This window comes from Mytilus californianus, unplaced genomic scaffold, assembly GCF_021869535.1.
Source record: "Mytilus californianus isolate M0D057914Y unplaced genomic scaffold, xbMytCali1.0.p SCAF_7, whole genome shotgun sequence".
Lineage (NCBI taxonomy): Eukaryota > Metazoa > Mollusca > Bivalvia > Mytilida > Mytilidae > Mytilus > Mytilus californianus.
The window spans coordinates 34403963-34430838 of NW_026262723.1; the positions used below are offsets into that span (position 1 = coordinate 34403963).

General features: G+C 31.7%; 1 protein-coding gene across 1 annotated transcript; it reads left to right on the forward strand.

The window, feature by feature from the left end:
- Positions 1-6687: 6687 nt before the first annotated feature.
- LOC127709497 (uncharacterized) lies at positions 6688-12066 on the forward strand. Its single transcript, XM_052215100.1, has 4 exons — positions 6688-6787; positions 8556-8620; positions 9438-9524; positions 10885-12066. The coding sequence occupies exons 1-4, from the start codon at positions 6693-6695 to the stop codon at positions 11715-11717; spliced, it is 1080 nt and encodes a 359-aa protein (XP_052071060.1). The 5' UTR covers positions 6688-6692; the 3' UTR covers positions 11718-12066.
- Positions 12067-26876: the final 14810 nt, after the last annotated feature.

Consider the following 26876-nt stretch of genomic DNA (forward strand, 5'->3'; position numbering starts at 1 on the left):
TAGTCTTTAGTTTTCTATGTTGTGTCATCTGTACTATTATTTGTCTGTTTGTCTTTTTATTTTTGGCCATGGTGTTGTCAGTTTGTTTTTGATCTATGAGTTTGACTGTCCCTCTGGTATCTTTCGTCCCTCTTCTTTAACAACATCACTATGGTAGAAAACCGCCTCTGTGGTCTCATGAAAGCGTGTTCGCCTCAAGTTCGGGAAGCCGTAGTGTCGAACCCCTTCCAGGTCAAATTAACGACAGGGATAATATTCATATTACATAAATATATTCTAGGTTTGAATGTGCATTTAATTTGATCATCATCATCATCATCTTCATCATCATCATCATTATCATCCATTATTTCAAATGAAGTGAAAGAAAGTAACAATATGTTTAGAGATGTGGGACATTATTTTGTTATGTGGCAATGATAAAACAAAACAAAACTAGACAAGATACCATTATATTGAGAGAAGAATCTTAAAAAGCAAATTTTATGGTTAATGGAAGACTAATTATCTGTTTGCTAAAGGAAACAAATGCCAAAACCAAATTCAAAATATATTTTCGAGATATACTAATAACAATATCTATTAACTGGTTTGCTATCATACAATGTACCTATTATACTGCTTTTGATTTTCATTTCGACACTTAATATCGCTTGAGTTCAAACATTAGAAAATAAACACTGCATACGGGGACTACCAAAAGTTTAAGAGGTGATTAAATATTCGAAATCAAGCAAGTATGACTTAAAATTATTTCTCTATGTGACTGTCATACAAGTTTATCTAGTTATAAAACCAGGTTTAATCCACTATTTTCTACATAAGGAAATGCCTGTACCAAGTAAGGTCGATGACAATTGTTTTCCGTTCGTTTGATGTGTTTGCGCGTTTGATTTTGCCATTTGATAAAGGACTTTCAATTTTGAGTTTTCCTTGGAGTTCGGTATTTTTGCTATTTTACTTTTTAATTATATCCTTAGTGTGTATTATCGGATCATCAGTTAGAATCCTAAAGATATCTCTTTTGTAAGGAGTGCAAAAATCATGCATGGCGACCTTAAATGACCTTTCACGAAGTCCTGTTAAAATTTCCAAAGACGGTGAGGAATGCAACAAATCTCCTGTAGTTACACCTACAACGGGCATAGGGTTATTGTAATCAGTAATCGTAATCAGCTGTAATCGATTACATTTTGCAGTGTAATCACATGAAATCAGTTATCATGCATTTTCTTTTTTTTATTAAGTAATTATATTGTAATCGATTACAATGCAAAAAACAGGTGTAGTCATGATTATTTTTAGATAACTTTTAGATTACATTTATATTTTTACTTGCTGATTAAAATAGTTTTGTTTTATACAAGCATAAGTTAAAAAAATCATCAAACCATTGTTCACTATTATTGATCATGGTTCAGTATGATTGATCCTATTAATTAATTTAATAATTTCAGTTTCAATAAAATCATGCTTAAGGGTATGTACAAAAGTAGGGTATAAATGTGTACAAGTTTACTAATTGAATTTACCTTTCCATGCTTTCCAAAAGTTTTAAATTGAGTAATTGTGATATAAGATGTCTGCCTTTTAAATATTTGGTTGTTCCCTGGGTAGCCGAAAATTAGTTAGGGGCAAATATTGCTTCTTATATTGGCTTTGATAATCGACTTAAAATGATAATACAATTTAGAATTCATATATGTATATAATGAAAATAAACTGCAAAAAAAACTAAGATTGCAGTATATAGAAAAACAATTGTATTTTAAATAATACAAAATTATACAAAAAGGCGACACGAGCAGAGGTATACTATACAGAGTTTTGGCCTCGTTTGAATATCACGTTAATACACATTTGTTTGTAATGTTTAGCCCGAATTAATAGTTATCACCATTTGTGAACATAAGCTATAGTAATATATATATATACCAAGAAATTTGTTTTGCATGCACACGTATAAAAGTTGCGGTTTTTATCCAACGCAATCATAGGTTTGAACGTTGTTTTCAATTTAGACTTGTTTATATTTTTTCGTTTGGGCTTGTATTATATTTGCCTTCGGGTTTATAAAATCCGTTCATCCTATTTCGACTCTTCAAAATTCAAGAGTCAATCCTAAATTGGGGTAAATTGTATGGCCTTCCAAATACCGTTTCTATTCCTAACATCACTGAAGAGACATTAATTGTCAAAATCCGGATATAGTGTACACATTTTTTCAACTCATGTTTTCGGTATACCATCTTTTCCGCAAGTTTATTCTTTTCTGTTTGGTATTGAATTAATAACAAGATTAATTTTGTTACATCTTGTGGTCCGTTTATTTGGCAATCGCCATGGCAGTCAGCAGGGTTATAGAACATCCGTTGTTCGACCTGCTAGTCAAATGCATTTTGTTAAAATATACTTTTTCACCTTTTTCGTCTTTAGGAAAATGTTGTTTGTGCAGTAGTTAGACCCCTCTACAATGAAATTTGTTTTGCATGCACACGTATAAAAAATGCGGTTTTTATCCAACGCAATCATAGGTTTGAACGTTGTTTTCAATTTAGACTTATATATAAATATATATATATACAAAAAAGGAGATGTGTTATGATTGCCAATGAGACAACTATTAACCAGCGTTCAATTCAAGATGATGTTTGGACGTACAACATTTTTTTTTTCAACATTGAGAAAGCCCAACGCCGTATAGTCGGTTATAAAAGGCCCCGATATGATAAATGTGAAACATTCAATTGAGTAAACTAACGGCATAAAATATAACAAACAGTTTAAAAAAAATATATATAACAGATACATGTATGAATCAACGACATCCATTGAACTACAGGCTCCTGACTGGAGACAGGCATATATTTTGAAATAAATTGCTTCTTATCTACATACGTTGTTTATGATCTTTCAGGGGGATGTCTGCAAACTTATGCATGTTATATGCACTTTTACATCACGGTAACCTTGTATAAAACAGTCGTTTTTGTATGTGCAATAGATAGAAAGTCAACTGTTATTGAACTTTTAGTTTTCATAATTATCTTAACAAACGCACACTTTTACAAGTACAGTGTTAAACCTCAATGCTATTGTTAACATTTCAGACTTGAGCAGTGCTGCCATAACTACGAAGCCATCCATGGTATATGTACAGGTAACTTTTATAAATTATATCCCATGTGAATAGTACATACCCAGTTTCCGAGAGTATCATCGCCTCTACTGTTCTAGAAAGTTTGAAGTATGCCCGTTATTTAAAATTTTCGGTGTGGAATGTTTTTGATGAAAGGAAGGGATCCCAAAGCTTTAATCAATCACTAGAAAGGAAAAAAGCCATGGGACATACAACACGCTAAAAATAAAATAAGATAAAATACACAAAAACATGAATCCCATTTATATCTGATGATGCAGAAGGTTATTATTTTTTTCAAACTGTTAAGTCTTTAATATATCACAGATCTTTATACGAATTTTGAGATTGACGAAACAATTTATAAACAAAAGACAAAATGTTCAATATTTCTAAAAAATCACATTAAATCGTGCTCTTTAGTCCGGGTTTAGTTAATATTTTGAGTAAATGTCCCATGTGAGTTCAACACTCCCTTTTTAAATCTTAAGCTCAATTATATGCATTCTTTGATTTTGTTTTCAATTGTAATTGGAATTGTAATTGAATGATTTCCTGCTTAATCTAATTCAATACACAGTCTTCCGGAATGTCTCCGTAATCGTGACAGTGACATTTGACTGAATTATATGTACAAAAATAGAAAATTAAGTTATTCGTCTTCCTGAATATTGATTTTATGTGAACAGTGCATTTACAAGAGGATCAGGATGTGCCTAAAACATTAGAGATACGACAACATTTATGGTGATTGAATTATATTTGAAAAATATGTTCCATCATTTTTTATGGTTTAACCAATTGGAAATAAAAGTTAAGCACTTCCGTGTCTCGTGCACATAAAGATAAAACAAATAACTATTTCGTTTGTAAAGGTCTTTGAGTTTTTTTTCTAGAAATAAACACTTTAGCTATAATGCCATATTGTGCATTTTATGCCTCAGACAATATGAAATTCAATGCATTTGACTAATTTGCTAATGCATATTCTTTGTAGTGACATACGAAATATGAAATGATTTGGATCGAAACTATTAATTGCTGATGGAAATTTGGCTTAATCCGATGCCTTCAAATATCCGCAGGTTGCTACAAAATACTATTAAAATTAATGTATAACTTTTACTTATCTTGTACTATGCATATGGCATCTGTTTAAAACTAGTATGAATTACATTTAATGTGCTTGTGTACAAACATTGGTACTGACATATGTAAGAGAGAATTGAGAAGTTGGTTTGTATCGTCATGAACCTCTGTCTCGTATTTCCAGTTTCAAAGTAAGCAAATTTAGTTCAACAATTTTGACGAATAAAAACATTACATATAGAAAAGCATACTAATTTAAATAAGAAAAACAATTTGCAATATTAGGTCAATGCCAGAAAAATATATTTGTATGAACCGTTTGAAACTGGGGAATGGCGTGGTTGACCGTGCCTTTCAACACTTTCGTGAAGAATACAAAAAAAAATGATATATTTCATATATTATCCTGATATTATTTTTATGATGAAGATAAAATAAATGCTACAAGTATAGTTATTTTAAATATTTACTCAAAAGAAAAACTTATTTTCTATCCTTTCTATTTAACAACACTATTCTGGTTTATTGAGATCCTATTTCATACATAAATGTCATAATGGATATTGAAGAAACAATTAGAAAAAATATTCTCATACGATAAAAGAGTAAATGCCAAGTGACCCATTTATCGGTATCTATTTTGATCATCATGTGCAGGCAGCTAACACAGTTTTTTTATGTTCATCAAATTTTGTATTCTGACTTGTGGTACAAATGTAGTAATCCTTTGCAACTCTTGTAGCATCGTATAACTAAATTCAACTTCATCCAATGAATGAGCTGGGTAAGCGTTTGCCGACTCGCCTATCTAGTTCGACCAACATAAGTTTTATAGGTTCAAATCTTGCAACTATTTTATACATAACAATTCTTGATTGTTGTTTTGAGTTAAGAGTTAAAAATCTTTATTAACCCACGCTGTATTTGACCAGGCATTTTCCTGCTGTAACATCTCCTTTGTCGGTCAATTACAATGAGCATATGTGGCAGCAAAACATTTTCTCTATAACGTTAACGTTGAACCACACTACATGTAGGTTTGTTTTGCGGTTGTATGATATTGCTGTCAACATCCTGGTGTTTCCAAAACCAATTATTTTAACTTTCTGTTCGCAAACATTTCTCGTCAATCCTATCTTTGGAGAAGAAAAGACGAATCATCACTGAACCACATTCGGTCACTGTTTTTCAAAGCCTACAATACGTGACACAAAAGAACATATGCAGATCTGTGAATCTTGGTCAATATTTGTCAAGCATATGTTTCATGGAAACATTAGGCGCTGTTGAAGCCTATTACGGATTGCCAATCAAGAAAATCTCAGTTTATCCTGGATACCAGATGTTGGGTTGATGTATTGAACTTCCGGATATACCAATATTGGGATAGCGGGAAGATGCATGGCCTTCTATATCAAGGGCGCTACTCAGTTGATTTAGTTTGATCTAAAGGTTGCCTGCGCGAAATTGTGCTTTGGTGACGTTTACTTGTCGGGACTACAGTATGCGATTTTCCAACCTGTAGCCAGCCCATGACGTTATTACGTGAAGCAGGCTCTAGTTTTGTCATTTCACGGTATAAATACCAATTGCTATTACACAACCAAGTTTATTACACGTTAACTTGATGAGTGATTTTACCACAAATTTCTTGTTAAATTTATGAACTTCTTTAAAACACTGTTACAGCAATCTCTATTTTTCATTTCTTTAATTAAACAAAGTGTGTTAAAAAATTGCTCGTACCTGGATTCAGTATTTCAAATACACCTAAACTAGCTCATTGCCTAAATGTTTGATTATTTAATGTTCATTTGATATATTGCCATCTCTATTTTTAAAAATAAATCTTACTCCTGCGTTTCTTTTATTCTTGTTGATAGTAGATAATTATTCATGTTTACATTATTCATTTTTTTTTATAACTGGTTATTACGTATATTTAGTTTAATTATAGGTTCCATGATTTTACTTTTATTGTAATATTTTGTTTCTTGAGAATATTATTATGTCACAATAAAAAGAGACAGGATCTTTGTCCTCTGTATTCAAGTCATTAGCAGGGTTCTTTTCCCGCGAAAAAAGGTCATTTTTACATCCATAAATTTTTTTTTCAATTTTTACTAAAAACAATTATGTATAATTGCGCTCTACTGAACATTTGATACATTTTAACACATTTGTGAGTATTTTAGTATTTACCTCTTTACAAAACCTTTAACCAGTCTTATTTTCGAATGATTTAAATATTTCCTTCTTTATCTAACACAATACACACTCTTCTGGATTGTTTATATGGTCGTGTTACAATTCATCCGATTGTCGATAATATATAATTACGAATTTTTTATTTTGTAAATGATTTGAATTATATAAAGGTTGTTCATTACGGTATGATAATTATTTATTATATATTAAGGGATTGACAAATCATCTGCTTATTTATTTAGAATGCAAAACAGGAATGACTACATATGCAAGAGGTCGATGCGTGTCATGTACAAATGATATGTATGGTTACAAGTGTATTAATAAGTGCAGTTGCAATCAATTTCATAGGTATATATTTCTATTCGATTTTACTAAAAAAGAAGTGTTGATTTCTTTTTACTGCATATTTTCTTTATAAAATGTAATTTTCCGTTAATAAATTATATTACTAGGAAATTAAAGTTCCAACTCCCTGAATGAATTTTGTTGTTGTTAGGTTCATTTTTGGTTATAGCGCTCCTTCTGTGTCTTCTTCTGAATACAATCGTGGCGTTCAAATGTTTTGGTCTGAATGTTCTTGATAAAGGTCAATCCAGAAAAACTCTTCAGTCGCACGAAATTTATAACGTTCTTTTTTCATCTAGTGAAAACCTTTTAAAAATGATTTGATTCGATGTCTTAAACAACTATTACAAAAAGGGTATATTTCCAAAGCAAAAAACAAGGTAAGCATTGCAATACGGACATTTGTACATTTTGCATTATGTGACTCGATTATTCGCTATTATTTTGACTATTTGGAAAATATCATAATGTTCTACAAAAATGAACTACTATGTCTTTACACTTAATCCATTGGATATGTATTGATTGATTGTTTAGTTCTACAAACAAGATGTTTCATTCGTTTTTTTTGTATTGGTTTTGAACTAGCTTTCAGTAACTGCGATTACTCTCATATCTGTACTTTGTGTCTTTAGTGTTTTAGTTAATTTTTTCGATCTGATGTGTTTAGTCCTTTTAAGCTAATTTTTATAGTTTTTTCTGAAGTTGTGCTGTTACACCACTGTTCCATATTAGGGAAGGAATAGGCGTTCGTAAACATGTTCAACCACCCCTGTTTAAAGCCAGGAGCTTGCAATGCAGTGGTTATCGTTTGATTCTGGATGCCATATCACTTTGTTTTTCGTTGATAATTTTGTACATAAATCAGGCCGTTAGTTTTTTCGTTACAATTGTTTTACAATTTTCACGTCAAGCCAGCTTGATTGTATGGATTTTGCTCTTTGTTAATGGCAGCAAGGTAACCAATAGTTGCAATCTATTTAGTCATTTGGTCTTTGTAGGAGGTTTGTTTCATTTGCAATCATATCACATCTTCTTTTTACGGTTAAAAGCTATGTTTTTGCACTTGAACTATCAGTCATGTAACAATTTTAACTTTAATGTAAAAGATGAGCTATTTCAATTGGATGTGGCCCGTGTACTGGAGTAATAAACAATTAAAATTACACACTACAACAGGTAATAATCATTAGTTGTCTCTGAAGTCAAATAGTTACTGTGATTATTGGTGATTTATTTGTGATATACAAATAAGCTACATTTTACAAATGCAAGATTATAAATGTTTGCTTGAAATGTACTACCGAAAACAAAATTTGACAGTACAAATATGCATCTATAAGAGGAATAAATCGTTTTATATTTCAAATTTTAAATTTTAGAATTTAGCCTTCTAATCCAGATTTCTAATTATAAATACAATCTGTAATATACCGATGTAGCTTTCAATAAACAACAAAAAGGTTAGCTTTATGTTTTTACAAAATGATACTAACACTTAAAGACATCCAATAGTAAGCAGAAGTATTCCATGAAGGTCGTGAATATGCGGGATGTATAGAATTGCTGTGATCAAGATTTGAATACCCAAACCATACGATAAAGTCTTTCTATCCAATGGTAGCTAAATAATCCGTTTATTTCTCTTATAATGTAAATAGTAAACTTATTGGGTTTTTTTTCTAAATTTATTGTTGCGATGCGTCTTTAATATACATATGATGTGAAATGAAATGTTAAGGACATAAAAAATAAATTAATTACACAACAGGTGTGACGCTGTAGTGGGGTGTATTCTACAGACAAGCATTCCAACGATATCTACTACATATACAGGTAAAGACTACCGTCATTCAGAATTTGTTTCGTTGATAATATCACTATTCACGTATTTGTATTAGTTTTGTTAGTATTGAGAGACATTGTAATAATAAATAAATATCATCCATTTTATCATAAACAAGGAAAGAAAGAAAGTACTAGGGTTGTAAAAACGACATATTTGACATCACTTTGGTTAATTTTGGCAGTTATATTCCATAAGTGTTACCCACACCATAATGACATTCGTAGACCAATGGATTAGGACGCTTCAAATGTAATATAACTCACTAATCGAACATGACAAAAGAAAACTAAAGGAAAACACTTTTATTGCAGTTCTCCATCTCGAGGTAAAGGTAAAGCCTTCAATATGTACTTAGAACCCGATTCTATACAGTAGGAGGTACAAATAATGCAGACATTGATGAGCACTGGAAATATTTTTTTTTTTTTACAATGTAAACTTAGTGCATTTATGCCTTAGTCAATATACTTTTAGAGTTTTGGAGACTTTCAAAACATATAAACAATTAATTATCGAAATACTTGAGATCTCTACGGTGTTTGAATGTGTTCAAGTGAAAGAAGGATATCGATAAAAATGCATACGATGCGTTTTTTTCCAAATGACAAAGTAATTTTACTATAGTCAATGATGCAACTGATGTCGACAATGTTTCAATCAAATTTTTATAGACAAAACAAGAGAGAGAAATACAAAAGGATACCAATATAAGTACGAAAGGTATGGTACCTTAACAGAGACTTTATTAGAAATTCAAAATGCAAAATAAAAAAGGTTTTTAAGCTTAAAATCATTTCTCTGTAGGAATGACTGAACCAGTTTTATTTTCAAATGAAAGAGTCACTGCAACAGAAACAACAGTCACAATGAATGGTAATTTAAACGATGTCAGTATGTATTTTTCTTTTTGATAAAAGTTATAATAACTGCATTCAAATGTGCTTTCTATAAACACACGAGCATTTTACTCGTTGTAATAGTTATACATTTAAAAGTCTATAAATTGTGACCTATAAATATTCCCCTGTGACTTCTTGCCTGATTAAATAAAATCAAGTGTTGATGTATGAAAATCTTTCAAGTCATTTTCAGTGATAAATCATGAAAATGATAAATGATAGTTTGTGAATGCAAGAAGAGAGGCGAAAGATACCAAAGTTGAAAATAAACAGACAACGCCATGGCAAAAAAAAAGACCAAAAGGTAAACAAGGCAAACACAACAAAGAAAACTAAAGACTGAGAGACACGAACCCAACCAAAAACCAGGAGTGATCCCAGGTGCTCTGGAAGGGTAAGCAAATTCTGCTCCATATGTGACACCCGTCGTGTTGCACATGTAAGTCTAATTCGGTAGATCCCAATCGGGGAAAGGAGGGCGGGTTTGAAACAACTAGCGTTCTTTTTGTGCTCCTGCTTGAGCAGTATAACGACAGAGTGCCGCGCATATCGGTAAAAATAAAGTTGCGATCCAGATTTCGGGCGGAAAATTTTTGTCTCGAGATATTCTCATAGATTCCAGGATTGAAATTGCGTACATCCGACACGCGTTTCGTCTACAAACGCCGCATCAATGACGCTCTAATAAAAGCAATTGAAAAGGCCAAATAAACTAAGAAGTTGAAGATCAAAATTTAGAAATAGATCATAAAATATTCATTGAAAAGCTTATAAACAATATGTTCGCCTACTTATTCCTCTTACTCCAATAATATGTACCTTGTACATGTTGTACATCATTTCACCAATTCCATCCTGTAGCACAAACGAAAGTATAAGTAGTCAGACGTCAGACAAATTTCGGAATAAAAAATTAGTAATTATTTACTGACTAATATGAGAGACTATACAATATCATTTTTGATATATTTGTACTCTCCTATTATATGGCTTGAGATTGTTAACAGGCCATAAGATAAAACACCCACCCGATGAGACCATTATTGGAAGTCATGGTTGTTTAACATTTACGTAGTAGTTGAAAGCAGGTTAGTTAAGTGGAAGAATGCAAAACAGATGAATACACGTATCTATGGTTTTATTGTTGACATCTCTGATTTGATTATTACAATAGGAATAAAATTTTCAGATATAGCGATATCGTGGCCCAAATCCACCATAATCCTGGTGTACAAGTGATGTCAAGGAGAACAGTAAATGTGCGTAATTTGTATTTGCATGTGAAATAAAGCTGATTTTTTTTTCAATTTTCAAATAATCATATTATTTCTTGTTATAAATTCTCATTATAGCAGGAACTTCAAAAGCTGACTGGATGATTTATACACTTTGTATTACTAGTTGTTTCATTCTCACTGCCTTGTGCCACTTGTTTCGTACATACAGAAATCGACACGCCTTAAGCTTCGAAGCAGTAAATGAAGAAGTGATCTTAAAACCTTTAGAACTAACTTTATATAATGACGACATATATGATGAAGTCGATGAGAACTCATTAACATTTGTTACGACGGGATCAAATATTCCATCCCAAGCATCTCAAAATGAAACTATTAACTTTGTTTTTAACGAAAGACACTCTAGTACAACAGATAATGGGAATGATGAAGTTGGATATCTTGATCTGTATTTCACAATGAAAGAAGACAAGAATCGCCAAGTAGAAGTTCGATCATCGCAAACCGAAAGTCTTTCAACTAGTTCTTCCAATTCAGACATTGTTGTTCAAGAGAATATGGAATATCCTAAACCTTACATACCACTTCAGCAATATTGCCAAGACGATTCACATTCGTGTAAAGTAGCTGTTATGGTTCATCAGAGTATCAAACGTTCTCCAGGTATTGATGATGATGCTACAAGTAATATATATTCTAATGTGTGTATACCGCTGCAGAAAGACAGGCAAATAAAAAGTCAGTCGAATGAAAGTCGTCTCTCTTCAGACAGTAAGATAGTACATGAAACAACGCTGCCGTTTATTATTCCATCGACATTCAGAACATGTTATTTACAGGATTGCATAAACATGTATGCCGAATCGGAGAAAACAATTGATGCTTGTGGCGCAATTGACTCCTTCGAAGACAAATCAATTAAAAAGGAAAAATCAAAGACATTCTAACATGACCCACTTCGTGATGACTTTGAGTCTAAAGATCATTCAGTGAAAGAATTTTTAAACAACCTTTTGTTATCCATATAGTTGCATATAGTAGTTAAGATGTCAGTGATTTTGAATCATGTAAAAAAGCGATTGCAATTATATTTTAGACTGTCAAATCATTGTGCAATTCGATTATGTTTATATTTTACAGGTATTCATAAAATCGGATGTTAATCGAGTAATCAAGGTTAAAATTGTGGCACGGCCAAATGAATTTCTTGGATTCCGATAGGTTAATTACACGGCACGAAAAAACTCATATCTCTGGCATTGCTTATCCATTTATTGGCTGTTTCTGTCAGTGCCACAGCGAATATTTATTAGCATTTGTTCATTGAAATAACAAACTTCCACTCAGGGTGTATTGAAATACTTCAGGGTATTAAAATCTCCATATCTACTGATATGAACACAATTAACTTACTTTTAAGCTTAGATTTTCCACTACATGTAGCACCCACAAAAGTCAAGTTAAGCAGCAGAAATCTCAGCAAAACATGGGGATTAATGATATGTTTTAACCATATCGTGATGATCACATATTGCATTGGATGCAAACTTCTGACTTGTTGTCTCGTCAAGCATTCCATTATTTGGGTTTATTATATCATATTGTATCTACCTTATCTATTAAACATTGGTAAACCACTGCTGCCTCAAATCTATCTAAGTATTTTGTTGACACCTGTTTCATTGACAATTGCAACACAAAACTTGTTTTCATTTTTAACTCAGTGCTGTCTTAATAACATCTTGTTGTATTATGTATTGATATACGATTCATGTATATATATATATATTATATATATATAGATTATAACATGGCTTTTTTCATATCAGAGTCCTTATCGAGGGATGATATTGACCATGGGCTGATAAGGGGTCTGGTATGAAAAATAGCATTTTATTATCTTTTTAATATATACATCAAAACTGTTGTTTCGAATGTCCCAGTTAAAATTCTGTTGATGTGTCTGAAATGAAAAAGGACTAAATGTGATTTTTATGTCATTGCGTCATCATATGGATACTGTCATGGTTTAAAATTTATTCTTAACAAATTTAATATGAAACAAATTCATAACAACATATCTGATTTTCAAAATTTTCACTAGATGAGTAACCAGTATTTTTTTTTATTCATTTTTTTTTTTTAGCGTGAGATTTAAACCGGAAACAGTTGATATAAACGTGAAGTAGTTGATAACGTAAGTCATAATATACGGTTAAGACAATTCTTAAAATTAAATGAAAACAGTTTTATCAAGTGGTACAAATATACCATTTCATCCTGCAATGTGGTGTCTTTTCATACATTAACAGCCCAACAGATATCGCTAGCCTGTAACTGTATACTATACAGATATCGCTTTAAAGCTCCGCTCACTGCCGAACTACGTTTGTGTATTGCTGTTGACAAGTGTTATATGAACCTCCGTGACATCAGAATGTGTATTGCAGTCGCATTCCAATGCCATATTTCTTGACCTTGTGTGAACTATAGATTAATTTACGTTCTGTTTGTTTTCATGCGTTTCTTAAAAGCAATATGAAATAAACCCATTGTCTGCTAAAAGACAAACATGAACAGCAGGATTAACTCCATTTTCTACGGCGACATTCTTCAAGTTCAAAACTTGAATGTGTACATGTGTAACACACATAATCAACCATGCAACAATGTCAATTTCAGCATGTTCAGTGAATGTCATGTTCAGTTCAAAATTCTGAAGCGTATGACAAATCATATACTTTTGTTTTAAATCGGACAATGTTTTGTTATTTGTTTTTACTGTTGAAATTAGTTGTTATGTTATAATAAATAATTATTTAATTTGAGCGATGTATTATTGATGACAATGCGAGGTTCTTTTGAATTTTGTGTAATATTACTACGCCTTTAAAAGTAAAATAAACAGAAACTAATATATTTTAAATCGAAAATAAATGCAATAAATGTGAGTTTTTCTGTCTTTCAAAGCAAAAACAATGTACAAAATCCATTGCAGGATAAAGACAATAACTGTTTAGTGTCTTTAAATATCAGCTGTATTTGTAATCGGCTCGAAACAGGAGCAGTGCTGAAGCTCGCATTACACCTGTGTCTTAGCCTCGTACAAATACAGCTGATATTTAAAGATACTAAACAGTTATTGTCTATATTTTCTATAACTTTATAATAAAGCAAATCAAAATAAAGTCAGATAAGGAAAATGAGAGTGTGTATTTTCAATTTTTGTTTTATCATGTCTTATTGTTTTTAACATATAAATGCATTTTGTCTTAATAAATGTATACAAAATATTGCATTATGTCTTTTTTTAATCAGAAAAACAGTCATATATAGACTCAAGTTAAAAAAAAAGCACGACAGTCGATGCTTGAATTATCATGAATATTGCTGTCACTTTGACGTGCATGGTCTACTTTGTCTTCAACTCATATCATGTTTATTCCCATCACGACATTTGTTGTAGATAGATAGTAGAAATAATCAACAAATCTAGACTTTAAAAAAAATGAAACAAACACGTTATAAATTGCATGCGTCCGAATGGTTTTTCTGGATTAACATTCATCAAGAACGCCTAGGGGCGAATATTTGAAAGGCATGGATACAAAAGAACCGAAACAATTGAAGAGCTATATAATCAGAAAGGACCTAAACTGTTTTAAATGATTACAAAACATATTAGAGGAAAAAAGTTCGGCTTACATGATTGGGGTTTTTTCACGCAGGTAAACAGCCAAATGAAAGTGTCTCTCTTGAAAGCAACCAAATATATTTTTATAATGCATTTGAATAAGTTAATGGAAATCAAAAAATGTATTTAAATGATCAATTTATAATAAATGTTTTTTAATATCTCCCATATATACAGGACATTTATACAGAAACATGTATTATCTCTTTCCTTTTCTACTTAGCACGTTTCATACATCGGAACAACACGAATCAATAGTTGAAGCCAAACACGCCTTTGTTTTGATAAAAAAATACTTGTATGTATTACATTGTAATACGCAATAACGTAATCTACGTATACTGAATCCTAAATTCCCAACAGTAGACAAAATATACCATTCGACAAGTCCTAAAAATTTTCATATTAGGCAAGTTGTGACAATAAAACATTCTCTAACTGCATTTCTGTTACGCACAACTAAATTTGATTTCAAGCGCTACATTAAATTTGAATAGCTACTTTAGATTTGAAATGTTTGAAGAGTACCATTATATTTGAAGAGTAATTTAAGTTTTTAAAAAACTTTAAGGCAATTAATTAGTCGATTTTTTTTTACTTATTTCCGTATATTTAGAGCAGCTTCTGTGATCGTCATGTTCGACTGACTTTTTTTAATTACCTTTTTTTAATATCAAATGTTTTGACTGGACGTTTACGTTAAGGAAATGATAATCACTTTATTCTGCAAATTTATCGAACATTTGGTCATTTTTATACTACTTGACAAAAGGTATTTGCATACTAAGGGTACGTGTGTAATTGCATCAAAAAAACATAAACATAAACAATCCATATGCTTGTCTACGACACAGTTTGATTCCTATTTCTTCTACCAATAACTGTGACTAATTATGTTTTACGTCACATAAATGCAAACACCAGACAATACATCCAGACTCCGTCGTCACAGCAAACCTACAAGTTCAGTTCAATACATGCAATAAAAGTACTTAAATATAGTATATTTTACTGCTAAGACACCAGATAAACAAGTGCAGTGCATGTGGAATCCCCATAATTTAAAAAATGCACGGTTTAAATTCTGGCTGAAGGAAGAACAAACATGTGTCATTTTAAATAAAACAGATAGGCTTTTATATTTTTTGTTTTTGTTTTGTTCTTATCTTTTGCTTAAACAATATAAAAAAAGCACAAAATGGCAGTATGGCAACCCAATATTTCAAACGAAACGGTATGGGTCTGGGATTGTTGATAAAGAATAAATACGTAAATAACGATATGAAGGGATGACAACTGGCTTTTAAAATAGTCATCAACAAGTCTGATTTCATGTATTAACCTCAGGGGAAACCCGCCCAAAACTGACATACAAATGGCTTCTTGTATCATGTTTTGTACTGATCATAAGGATGCAGTGTGAAATTATTGAATTATAAAGCGTCAATATCAATAGTAAGACGGTATCATTGCATGCCAGATGCCGTATATCATCAAACACCTTGGTGTTGCTCTCGGTTTGCAAGAGGATTATTTGATATTTGATGCGCAAAAAGTTATCATTGTTTTACCTTGTTCCTGCGTTTTTCTCGTGTTTTGACAGAACCGGTATTGCATAGTTATGTGCTGTATCTTAACTTATTGTTTTTTGTTTAATTAGATGATGACCAAAGACAAAAACCTCGTTAATTATGTTTTTAATATATTTTGAAATATACTGATCTTAAGGGAGTATGATGTTTATGAAAAACATTTGAAGGCGTCACTCTGTAAGATTTTTTCACCATTTCTACTGATTTTAGTCGATTTAGAGAACTGCATCCGGACTTCTGATTTCATTTGACTCCCAAGTTAAGTTTTGTCATTTGGTTGTTGTCAAATCCATGTGTTCTTCCATCTTTCTTCATTAGTATAAAACTTTCATTAAATACATATAACATATACTGACACGCTCCACATGGCAATTTTATTAGTTTCCGAATAATAGATTGTTTAATTTCATATGATGCAAGTGGTTATATCTCGCTAGTTCTGGAATAAAAACATTACTTACTCAAGGTCCTAGGTAAGTTACGTTCTGTCTGAAAGTAATATACAATGTCACAATAAGGTGAAGTGGTAAACATGCTTTTTGGCAAGTTACATTAAAAAAGATATATAAAGTTGTCAACAAATACAGAGCATCGTCCGCATGAGCAGAAACTATACCATATAGTATGACCTCGGATTTATTAAGTATGAAACATTCCAAACCGTTCAAAAGAATAAATCAACAGTTTAGTTTATATAACATTAATAAAGATAAGCAATTATGAATAATAGTATCTAATAAACCGTTGAATAACAGTATCCTGGCTTGAAACAGGCACACATAATAACAAATATGACAAGGTTAAACATGTCAGGGAGCTCTATACTACCCATCTCTCTCCTCCCCCATAAAACCCACCCACCCTTGACTTATGACAGTTTTAACACAACACTTCAAAAACCGAATGTGTAAAAATATGATACAAAGGCTTAAGTACACAGATTGATCTTAACTGCAACAACAAATATAAACAATCAGAGGCCCATAAGTGCCTGAATCGGTCACATAGTTAAAATATTGCATTTTTACTCTTTTTGCTTATTTGTAAAGGTCATTTTTAAAATGTATTTTTTATACCTATTAACGTTTTCGAGAGAAAGACCAAAATTATAAATATAAGTTACAAAAATCACGATTGAAGGGGAATTTAATCCTATAAGGAGCCTGACAGTTTGGTCATGTTGATTTACTTTTGGATCTTATTTTAAATAATTTTTTTTAAGTTTTTATCTCCTCCTATCTGCAAAAATGACAAAAGAAATTAAAACATCACCTTTCAGGAGATCTTATTTTATAAGGAGTTAAAGATTTGCTCATGTAAGGACAAACTGAGTGCTAAGAAAAAATTTGGTAGGTCACACATTCTGGGAATTGGATTGTGGTTACGGCGAATGTAACATATCCATCGTCATCTTAGAAATCGAAATTCCATGATAGTCAACCAACTCGTGATGGTGTTCGTAAAATTTTTTGAAGGGATGATTTGAATTTCAACACTTGGAACTCTTGTGTTAAAGAATAAAACAACTAATTTGGACACGGACTGAAAGAACGTACAATAACGTGGTACATACTTAAACACAATAGTTAGTAAGCATAGCTGAAACGTTGTCAATAATGAAATATTTGGGTGTTTTGGTATAAATTGAATTGGACTTTGATTCAACGTAGAACCTTTATTTAAAGTTTCTAATTAATAATAAAAAGATATGACATTTATATAGGAGGGCATATTTGCAGATTTAGTTTTCTATTTTATGTTTTATGTTATGTTTTTTGTCTGTTTGTCTGTTGGTGTTATTCTTTTTAGCCGTGGCATTGTCATTTTATTTTCGACTTATGAGTTTGAATATCTCTTGGCTTTGTTCATCTCTCTGTTGCCTTGTTTGTCATACATGTATTAGAAGTACCTGTTTTTGTACTACTAAACTTCTGGGAACCAGTCAGAGGTCTGATGTGCAACTAAAAGTATGTTGAATTTTTCAGCACAAGTCAAGGTAAGCTATAGTGTTGACATCAAATAACAGTCACTTTATTTGAACTCAAGACAAAATAGCAATGAATGCCTGAAATTGCACAATTTAACATAGAAAGCAATACGGCTATGAAATAGTGGATTTATTCCTGTTGCTGAAAGGCATATTTTACTAAATATAACGAATTCTTAAAATATGTTAGAAAAACATAAATAACGGGCAATAACTCCTTTGAGGGGTCAATTGACAATTTTGGTCATCTGGCTCATTTAAAGATCTTGTCTTGTAAAAAAAAAATACTTTGCCATCTACCATTTCCTTCTCTATTAATTGAACGTTTCTGCAAAAAATTGAAAAATGAGAAAACATTGTCTTTCAATAGCATAAATAAAGGCAACGGTGGTATACCGGTGTTCAAAAGTCATAAATCGATTTAGACGAAAACAAATCCGGGTTACAAACCAAAATCGAGGGAAACACTATACCGGTGTTCAAAAGTCATACATCGATTAAGAGAAAACAAATCCGGGTTACAAACCAAAATCGAGGGAAACACTATACTGGTGTTCAAAAGTCATACATCGATTTAGACGAAAACAAATCCGGGTTACAAACCAAAATCGAGGGAAACACTCGACAATTTTCTCCAGGATGTCTCATTTGTATATCCTATTTTGCTGGTTATTTTAACGTTGATTTTTTTCTATGTATCATAGAATTCGCGAAAAATGCAAAGAGGGGTAAAACATTATTCCAAAGCAACAAAAAGTCATTTATAAAAGATCAATTCACGATTTCTGCTATGTTGACTTATTTATAGATCTAACTGTTCTTGTCATTTCTACCGTGTTAAATGATAACAAAAGCTTTTTTAAGGTGAGCTAAAAAAATACTGAAGTGTATCAATGTATAAATGTAAGAGTACTTGTAGTTACTGAAAGCTAGTTCAAAACTACTTTCAACTTAAGTACAACCCTTTTTCATCCAGAAAAAAGTGTAAATAAGTACCTCAACTAATTAATTCATAAGCAGTCTAAGATAATCATGACATTAATATCCGTTGTATCTATTTAGTAACGATTTAGTGAATGTTTCTAGTTATTCAAAATCCCCATTATTCAGATACTTTAGTTCATAATCAACATTGATAACGTTCAATAAAATGAAATACATACCTATAGACAGGGGCATATCGAAAGGATTTTAAAATGTATACACCATGAAAGGGGATCACAGGAACACCGTTAGATTATTAAAGGTACTTATTTTCTTCTTTACTACACCAATGTGCGTTTTCTCATTTTTATTCAATGGAAGTCAATGGCAGGGTAATCTAATTTTCATCGATTGCGGCATCTAGTAGAATACATCAAAGTCAGGCCATTTGTTTTGTCATATTACGTTTTTCCATGGAATTGTCAGTTAGTTTTAGACTTAAAAGTTTAAATGTCCTTTTGGTATCTGGTACATCATGTACATCTCATTTTAATTCTTTCAACTTTAGTCAACGGGGCCTTATATTGATTACTACACGGTATTGGTTGTTTTGCATGATTGAAGGCCATATGGTGATTTACAACACCATAGTTGTTCAAATTTTCTTCGATTTGTCTTCTTTGAATAATTGTCTTATTGATAAGCATACTACCTCTTATTATGATTAAATTGTAAGGGTGTTGTTAAGAATCACTTGTTATGACATAACCTATAAGAACAAATGCTGAATGAACATAATAATATTGAAGCTTAAAATAAGGTGCAAAAAGTCTTAGGTCAGTCCACGTTCAACACAGTACCAATTTTGATGAATAATTATAGTTAAATTATAATTCAAATGACACTATTCTTATAATTCTTCCGCATTTTTTTTTTTTTTTTTTTTTAACATTTTACGTATGCATTCCCGACGACAAATTTGTTTTCCCATTTCCAAAAGCAATGAAGTATCAAGTGATATTTTTCTTAATTTGTGACGTTGAGATTTCATCACAATTAACGGGAAATGTATGCAACTATGAGGGGTAAGTTTTTATAAAGGTAAAGTATAATTATACTTCGACGGCTAAATCAATTGAGCACGGATCCTTATCTGCAATAGAAGAGTGACGAAAGATACCAGAGGGACAGTCAAACTCATAGATCGAAAACAAACTGACAACTCCATGGCCAAAAATAAAAAGACAAATAGACAAATAATAGTACAGATGACACAACATAGAAAACTAAAGACTAAGCAACACGAACCCCAATAGATATACCATGTACTCCTGTCAAATACAGATATTTGAAAATTTAAATGTTCACAGTCACTTATTTTCACTTCCCAGCCATTTGATTCAAACGCATCTGATGAGTATTATTTAGACGAAGAGCGCTTCTGGTATAAAACATATACACACTCGCATGTTTTATGAGTTTTTTAAGTAACAAATTGTCAATTACTAAATCTAAATATCTCTACGTACAAAACAAGAAAATTCTTTTCAATTGGAGTACCGATAATGTAATGTTTTAGATATTGCTAGTTAAATTTTTCGAATATAATAAAACAAAACAAGGCACCTTGTCATTCGTCCCTTGTTATCTAATATATAGTTTTTGGCTATATAACGTCCAAGGCCTCGTCATCTCAATTTGTCAAAACCACCTGTTTTAGTATTTAAAGAAATTAATTCGTGTCAATTATATCATATTGAAGGCGATGAACCGATTCCAAAAATGTTCAGACGTGTCTATAAGCAATTATGTTTTACAGCAGAATCGCATTGAGACTTTATTGTATACGTATGCACCGACAAACAAGTTCAAGCAACAAGTAATGTGTCTTTCTATTGAGCTAAAATTTCATAAATGTGTGTAGTTGCGTAGTTAAAACTCTAATGTTTGAGATTACGATAGCGTATAACATAAAACACTAAATTGATAAATAAGGTAGTTACAAGGGGAGACTAGTCAACTAACTAAAAAACTATAGATAAATCCTTGACGGCGATAAAAGGGAAACAAATTATCGAATAGCATTAAACACTGCATTGTCAGTTTGTTTTCGACTTATGAGTTTGACTACCCCTTTGGTATCTTCCAATAGTTGTTTATGTTGCTATTTTGTTTTGGGTTGGTTTTTTTTTGGGGGGGGGGGGGGGTGCTAAGGGGGTGTAGGGGTAGGGGGTGCTTTTGAAAAACCTTTACTTGAAGTCAAATATTTAATATTATGAATACTATTCATTTTTAGATTGGAATATTGCTGCTCTGACAGCGAAGAGATCAATGATACATGCATTAGTAAGTTCTATAATTTACTTCCGTAGTGAAAACCTGAGCATACGTTAACTTTATTTCATCTTGGTCACTTTCTCTCTTGTAATGACCAACCAGTTCTTATAGTATCGTAATCCTTCCAGTCACCTGCACTTATGCCCTGTCTTCATTTAAAGGGCATTTTTGCATTGCAAATTTTCCGTGCATTAACCATCAAAAGAAGAGACAAAAATACCAAGTCGCCACTGAAAGACCATTAGTCTGTAAAAACACCATGCAGACAAGAAAAAACGGCAAATCATGATACATAAATTGCAATAAGTTTGAAAACCCCGTAGATATTTTGATTTATTTATTTTTCTGTTTTGCTTCGATTTTGTGTTGTTGTAAGTGCTAAATATTGTTATATGCATTTCGCTTACTGGATATTTTGTATTGGTTGTATGGTTTTAAGCTTAGTAAGTGAACCTTGTGGTATGATCATTTACGTCGTTATTATATTAGTTTCATATTATACTACATGAAAGTACCTATACTTAGCGATAAACTATATGATTACACACCTGTCTGGTAAATTAAACTTTGTCGAATGGCAATCAATGTCAAATATACGTTTATATTGAGCACTCCGTATAAACATATATATTGCTATTTGTCGAATTCTATCAAGTATAGCGTGTCTCTGTTTTCTGTATTCATTGTATCAATTTTTCATGCATTATTTATATGTTTCACTGCTATCGCATACTAGTTTGTTATTAAATGCAAAGCCATCTAGTGATAATTGATATACATTTTAACAGCCTTTGATGACACATTGTACAATTTAAACCGCAACATTTTCTACTTATCAGATAATATATACAATGTACCAGTACTCAGATTAAAAAAAAGGAACGCAAAATGGTGTTTTTTTATTAATTTTATTCGACGCACTAAATGACCTTTTGCAGCAATATTTGAATGGTATTTTATTGGCTAATATTTCACACATGAATGTCATATTGGAAACTGAATGACAATTAGAAAAGAATATTCCCTTACAATAAATTGGTAATTTTTCAGTGACCCATTTAGTTACATAAATAAGTTGGTCCAATGATTGATGTGGGTTGGAGTTGATAGACGCGTATATCAAGTTGGACCCAAATATGTTTTATGGGTTGAAATCTTGCGACTATAAATCCACGAAAATACTGGATTGTTGTCTCGAATAAGGAGTTAGAAAATCTAAATGGACCCCCGGTGTATTGAGCCAGGCATTGTGCTGCTGAAACAAATCCTCTGTCGGTCAATAACATTGATCATATGTTGCTTCAATATATTTTCTCTATAACTTTGAGTAATAAAATTGCCTTTGAGGCAAACTAGGTTTGTTTTGCAGTTAACGCTGTATGAAATTGCTGTCAACATCCTGACGATTTCACCGCTAAATATTTTAATTTCTTGTACGCAGAAATAGACGGAACGTTCATTTTGGCACCTGTATTCGCGGGTTCGTTCATCGTATATTTGAGGAAGAACAAATTACTCATTGCTTAATTCAATTCGGGTATGGTTCTGAAAAGTGAAGCCCGCCAATACGTGACAAATGCTGATCTGTCAACCTTTGTCAAAATTGGTCAATCATAAAGGTTGCATGGCCAAATTCTGCGTTTGTGACGCCTATTACGGACTGTTAGGGCAGAAATTCTCAATAAATCCGGGATATCAGGAGTAGGGGTGTTAGGAGAAATGACTGATAGGTTACTGGGTAATTAATCGAAGAATGTATCGTGGAATATATGAACATCTTTCATCCACTCTTACAGCAACTTTAACCTGACCTATGTGCTTCTTTTTAGTTTTTGTCTATTATTCATGTTTTTATTATTAATTTTCTATATTTTGTTATTAAATATATCAAGCTTTTATTAACGTTTTAAGATGTTAGTTTTATTTAAATAAATTCTTTTTGGAAATATAAAAAATGTCATTTTAAAAAGATATAGGATCACTTTCCTCAGTATTTATGTCATTAAAAGGGATTTATTCCCGTGAACTCCTGGTAAATTTATAAAAAAAAACTGTATTACAGATTTATTAGACCTAATTATTTCCAGGTTGACCATATTGTGCCACATTTTTGTCAGGATTGAAACCATTCATGTTTAATATTGCGCTGCGCTTAAAAATTAATTTCAGTACATTTGTTATCATATACCCCTTTACAGAATCGTTTGCGAGTTTGTTTTTTCAGTGGTTTAAATGTTTTTGTCTTTATCTAAAGCAATCCACACTCTTTAGGAATGTTTCCATGATCGTACCATTGCCTATTTATCATTTAACTGATTCCTGCAAAATGATAAAAGAAGAGTCCACACAGAAAGCTAAAGATTGAAAAACACGAACATCTTTCGTACATTGTGTATTTCTGTTTTTCAATTCTTTCCCTTTGTCTTTTTACAGGGATATTAAAGATCTCGAATAGGGTACATTATATCAATAAATTGGTATCGTCGTGTCAGTCTTGTTTTGTGTTTGAGTACAACTTCTTAATGTATTTTATTTCGGTTTATATACCAAATTCAACCATTGTCGAGAATATCTTTTTAACGAATTGTCCACTCGATTTTGTTAACGATATGAATTTTATAAACTTTGTTTATTAAGGTAAATCATAGTATAAGGAATTGACAAAATATCTGCTTATTCACTTAGAGTGCAGAAAAGGAACGAAAAAAGACGCTGGAGGTCACTGCGTGTCATGTAAAAATAATACGTATGGTGACAAGTGTATTGATAAGTGTGTTTGCGATCAATTTCATAGGTAAGTATTTCTATTCGATGCTACATACATGTACTAGCAGAGAATATCATTGAGGCCAAAACAAAATGTTGATTTCTTGTTTTCTGCATACTTTTAATAGTATACATTCTCCGTTTATAAATTAAGAAATTACTAGGAGTTCCAAATTCCTTCGATAAAGGAGAGGCGAAAGATACTAAAGGGATATTCAAGCTCTTCAAGTCTTAAACAATCTGACAATGCCATGGAAAAAATCAAAAAACGATCAAAAGGCAAACAACATTCTATAAAACACAGCATAGAAAACCAAAGACTGAGCATGTTGAGTATTTTCCGGCTTATGATAATTTGCTATAATTGACTTCCTTCTGCAATCGTAGATTAATTTGTTTCCCCATTTCCTGTTTTATTTCCTTTGTAAACATGTTTGATTGTTACTCCTATATTTTATCCATGCAGTGTTAAATGCTGGTTGGTAACATAAAACAATAAAGAGTGACTGAGCAGCACGAACCCCACCAATAACAAGGGGTGATCGTAAAGTTGACCTTAGATGAATTTTGTTATTTTTGTTCGGTTCATTTTGGTTATAAAGTTTTTGTTTTTACTTTTTAATGCATCTTTAGGTTTCAAATGTTCGCTTTTGAGAGTTCGTGAATGAAGGTATATCTAGACAAGCGCTTCAGCCGCACGGAATTTATATAATGTTATTTGCATTTACTGAAAACCTTTTTCACAATAATTTAATGTTTTGTCGCAAACAACTATTACTAGTTTCAGGTAAAACTCACTTAAAAACAAAGTAAAAATTACAAAACGGACATGTGTACAATATGTTATCCGTTTATTCGGTTTTATTTTGAATATTGGAAAAATATCATTATCTTCTACAAAAATCAACAACGTTATTTTGACACTCATCTTTTAAAAATAATTCTTATGAAAAGTATCCTAATTTTAAGTAAAAATGCATTGTCTAATATATGATAATTGTAAACTGGTAAACATGGTAAACTGGTTTTTAACATTAGCCAATGTCTGTGTACTCGAACAACAAAATCGTGCAATGTTAGAAATGTCCTGGCGTTGTAAGTATTCGAAATGTATAAACTATATACGATTGGTTTGCTTTCATTCGTTTGTTTGATATGGAAAAAGTAAAATCTGTGTTTGATCAACAATGACGTCTTTACACTTACTCCATTAGATGTGTACTGATTGATTATTTAGTCTTATATATATGATTTTGTTGTTAGTTGTTATTGGCTTTGAACTAGCTTTCGGTAACTGAGAATCCTTTCATATCTGTACTTTGTGTCTGTAATGTTTTAATTTGTTAGTTGCTTTTGTGATTGGTATTAATCTGATGAGTTTAAACCTTTTCAGCTGAATTTCATATAAAAATAAAAAGATGTGGTATGAGTACCAATGAGACAACTCTCCACTGGAGATCAACTTACGCAGCAGTTAAGAACTATTGGTCAGCGTACTGCCTTCGGCAATTAGAAAAACCCATAACGGATATTTAGCTATAAAAGGCCCCAAAATGACAAATGTAAATAAGAGGCGAAAGATACAAAAGGGACATTCAAACTTAAAACTTAAAAAAATAAACTGACAACGTCATGGCTAAAAAAAGAAAAATACCTACAGACAAAACCATTCAAATTAGAAAACTAACAGCCTGTTCAGTTTAGATAACAAAACAACAAATATGATATATAATTACAAAAATAAAATAATTACATAAATATAATTACAGCAACAAATGACAACCACTGAATAACAGGCTCCTGGCTTTGGACAGGCACATACAGAATGTGGCGGCGTTTAAAATGTTTGCTAGTGCCAAACCCTCCCCTTAACATGGGACAGTGGTGTAAAAGTACAATATAAAACAAACTATGCAAAACCAGTTGAAATAGGCCAATAGCAACTAACACCAAAAATCATGTATCTAAATTAAAATATGAATAAGTACACACCCAACTTCCAATGGCTTTTATGTAAAGACGTCATTAACAGTCAGAGATAAACATGGCCTTGTGCTATGCCAAAGTATAATTTGTTATTATGTTGTGCTGTTACACATGTTACACAACTGTCGTGGTTATCGTTTGTTGTTGTATATCACTTTTTTTCGTTTATAATTTTGTACATAAGTCAGGCCGTTAGTTTATCTCGTTTCAATTGTTTAACAATTGTTATGTCGAGGCCTTTTATTGCTTGCTACGCAATATTGATTTTGCTCATTGTTGAAGGTCATACGATGACTAATAATTGCTATCTTCTACGTCGTTTGGTCTTTGATGGACAATTGTCACATTGGCAATCATACCACATGTCCTTATTTTTATGGTAGCTGTGAATTGTCAGGTTTTAAAGGGATCTATGCGATCAAGGTTTAATTACTGTAAATTCAGAAATTATTGATATCACTCATAATTGTTTTTTTTTGACAATACCAAAATTCTAGATTAGTTATCGGATTTTCGGGAAATGCTTCATAGAAATATATGTATCATATATCACAATGCGAATTTGTATGTTTGTGATGCTCACCCAGTCGCATTGTTTATATTAATAGAAATCTCTCAATAGTTCATGAACTAACAGTATTCAACCCATACGATAGAGTCCTTCTATCCTATAAAATCCAATTGTTCCGTTTATTTTTCTTATCAATTATGGCAAACTTATTGATTTTCATAATTTGTTGTGTGATGCGTCTTTAATATACCACCCGATGTTTAGGAAATAACTATCACGTATAAAATTACTTACACTTCAGGTGTGATC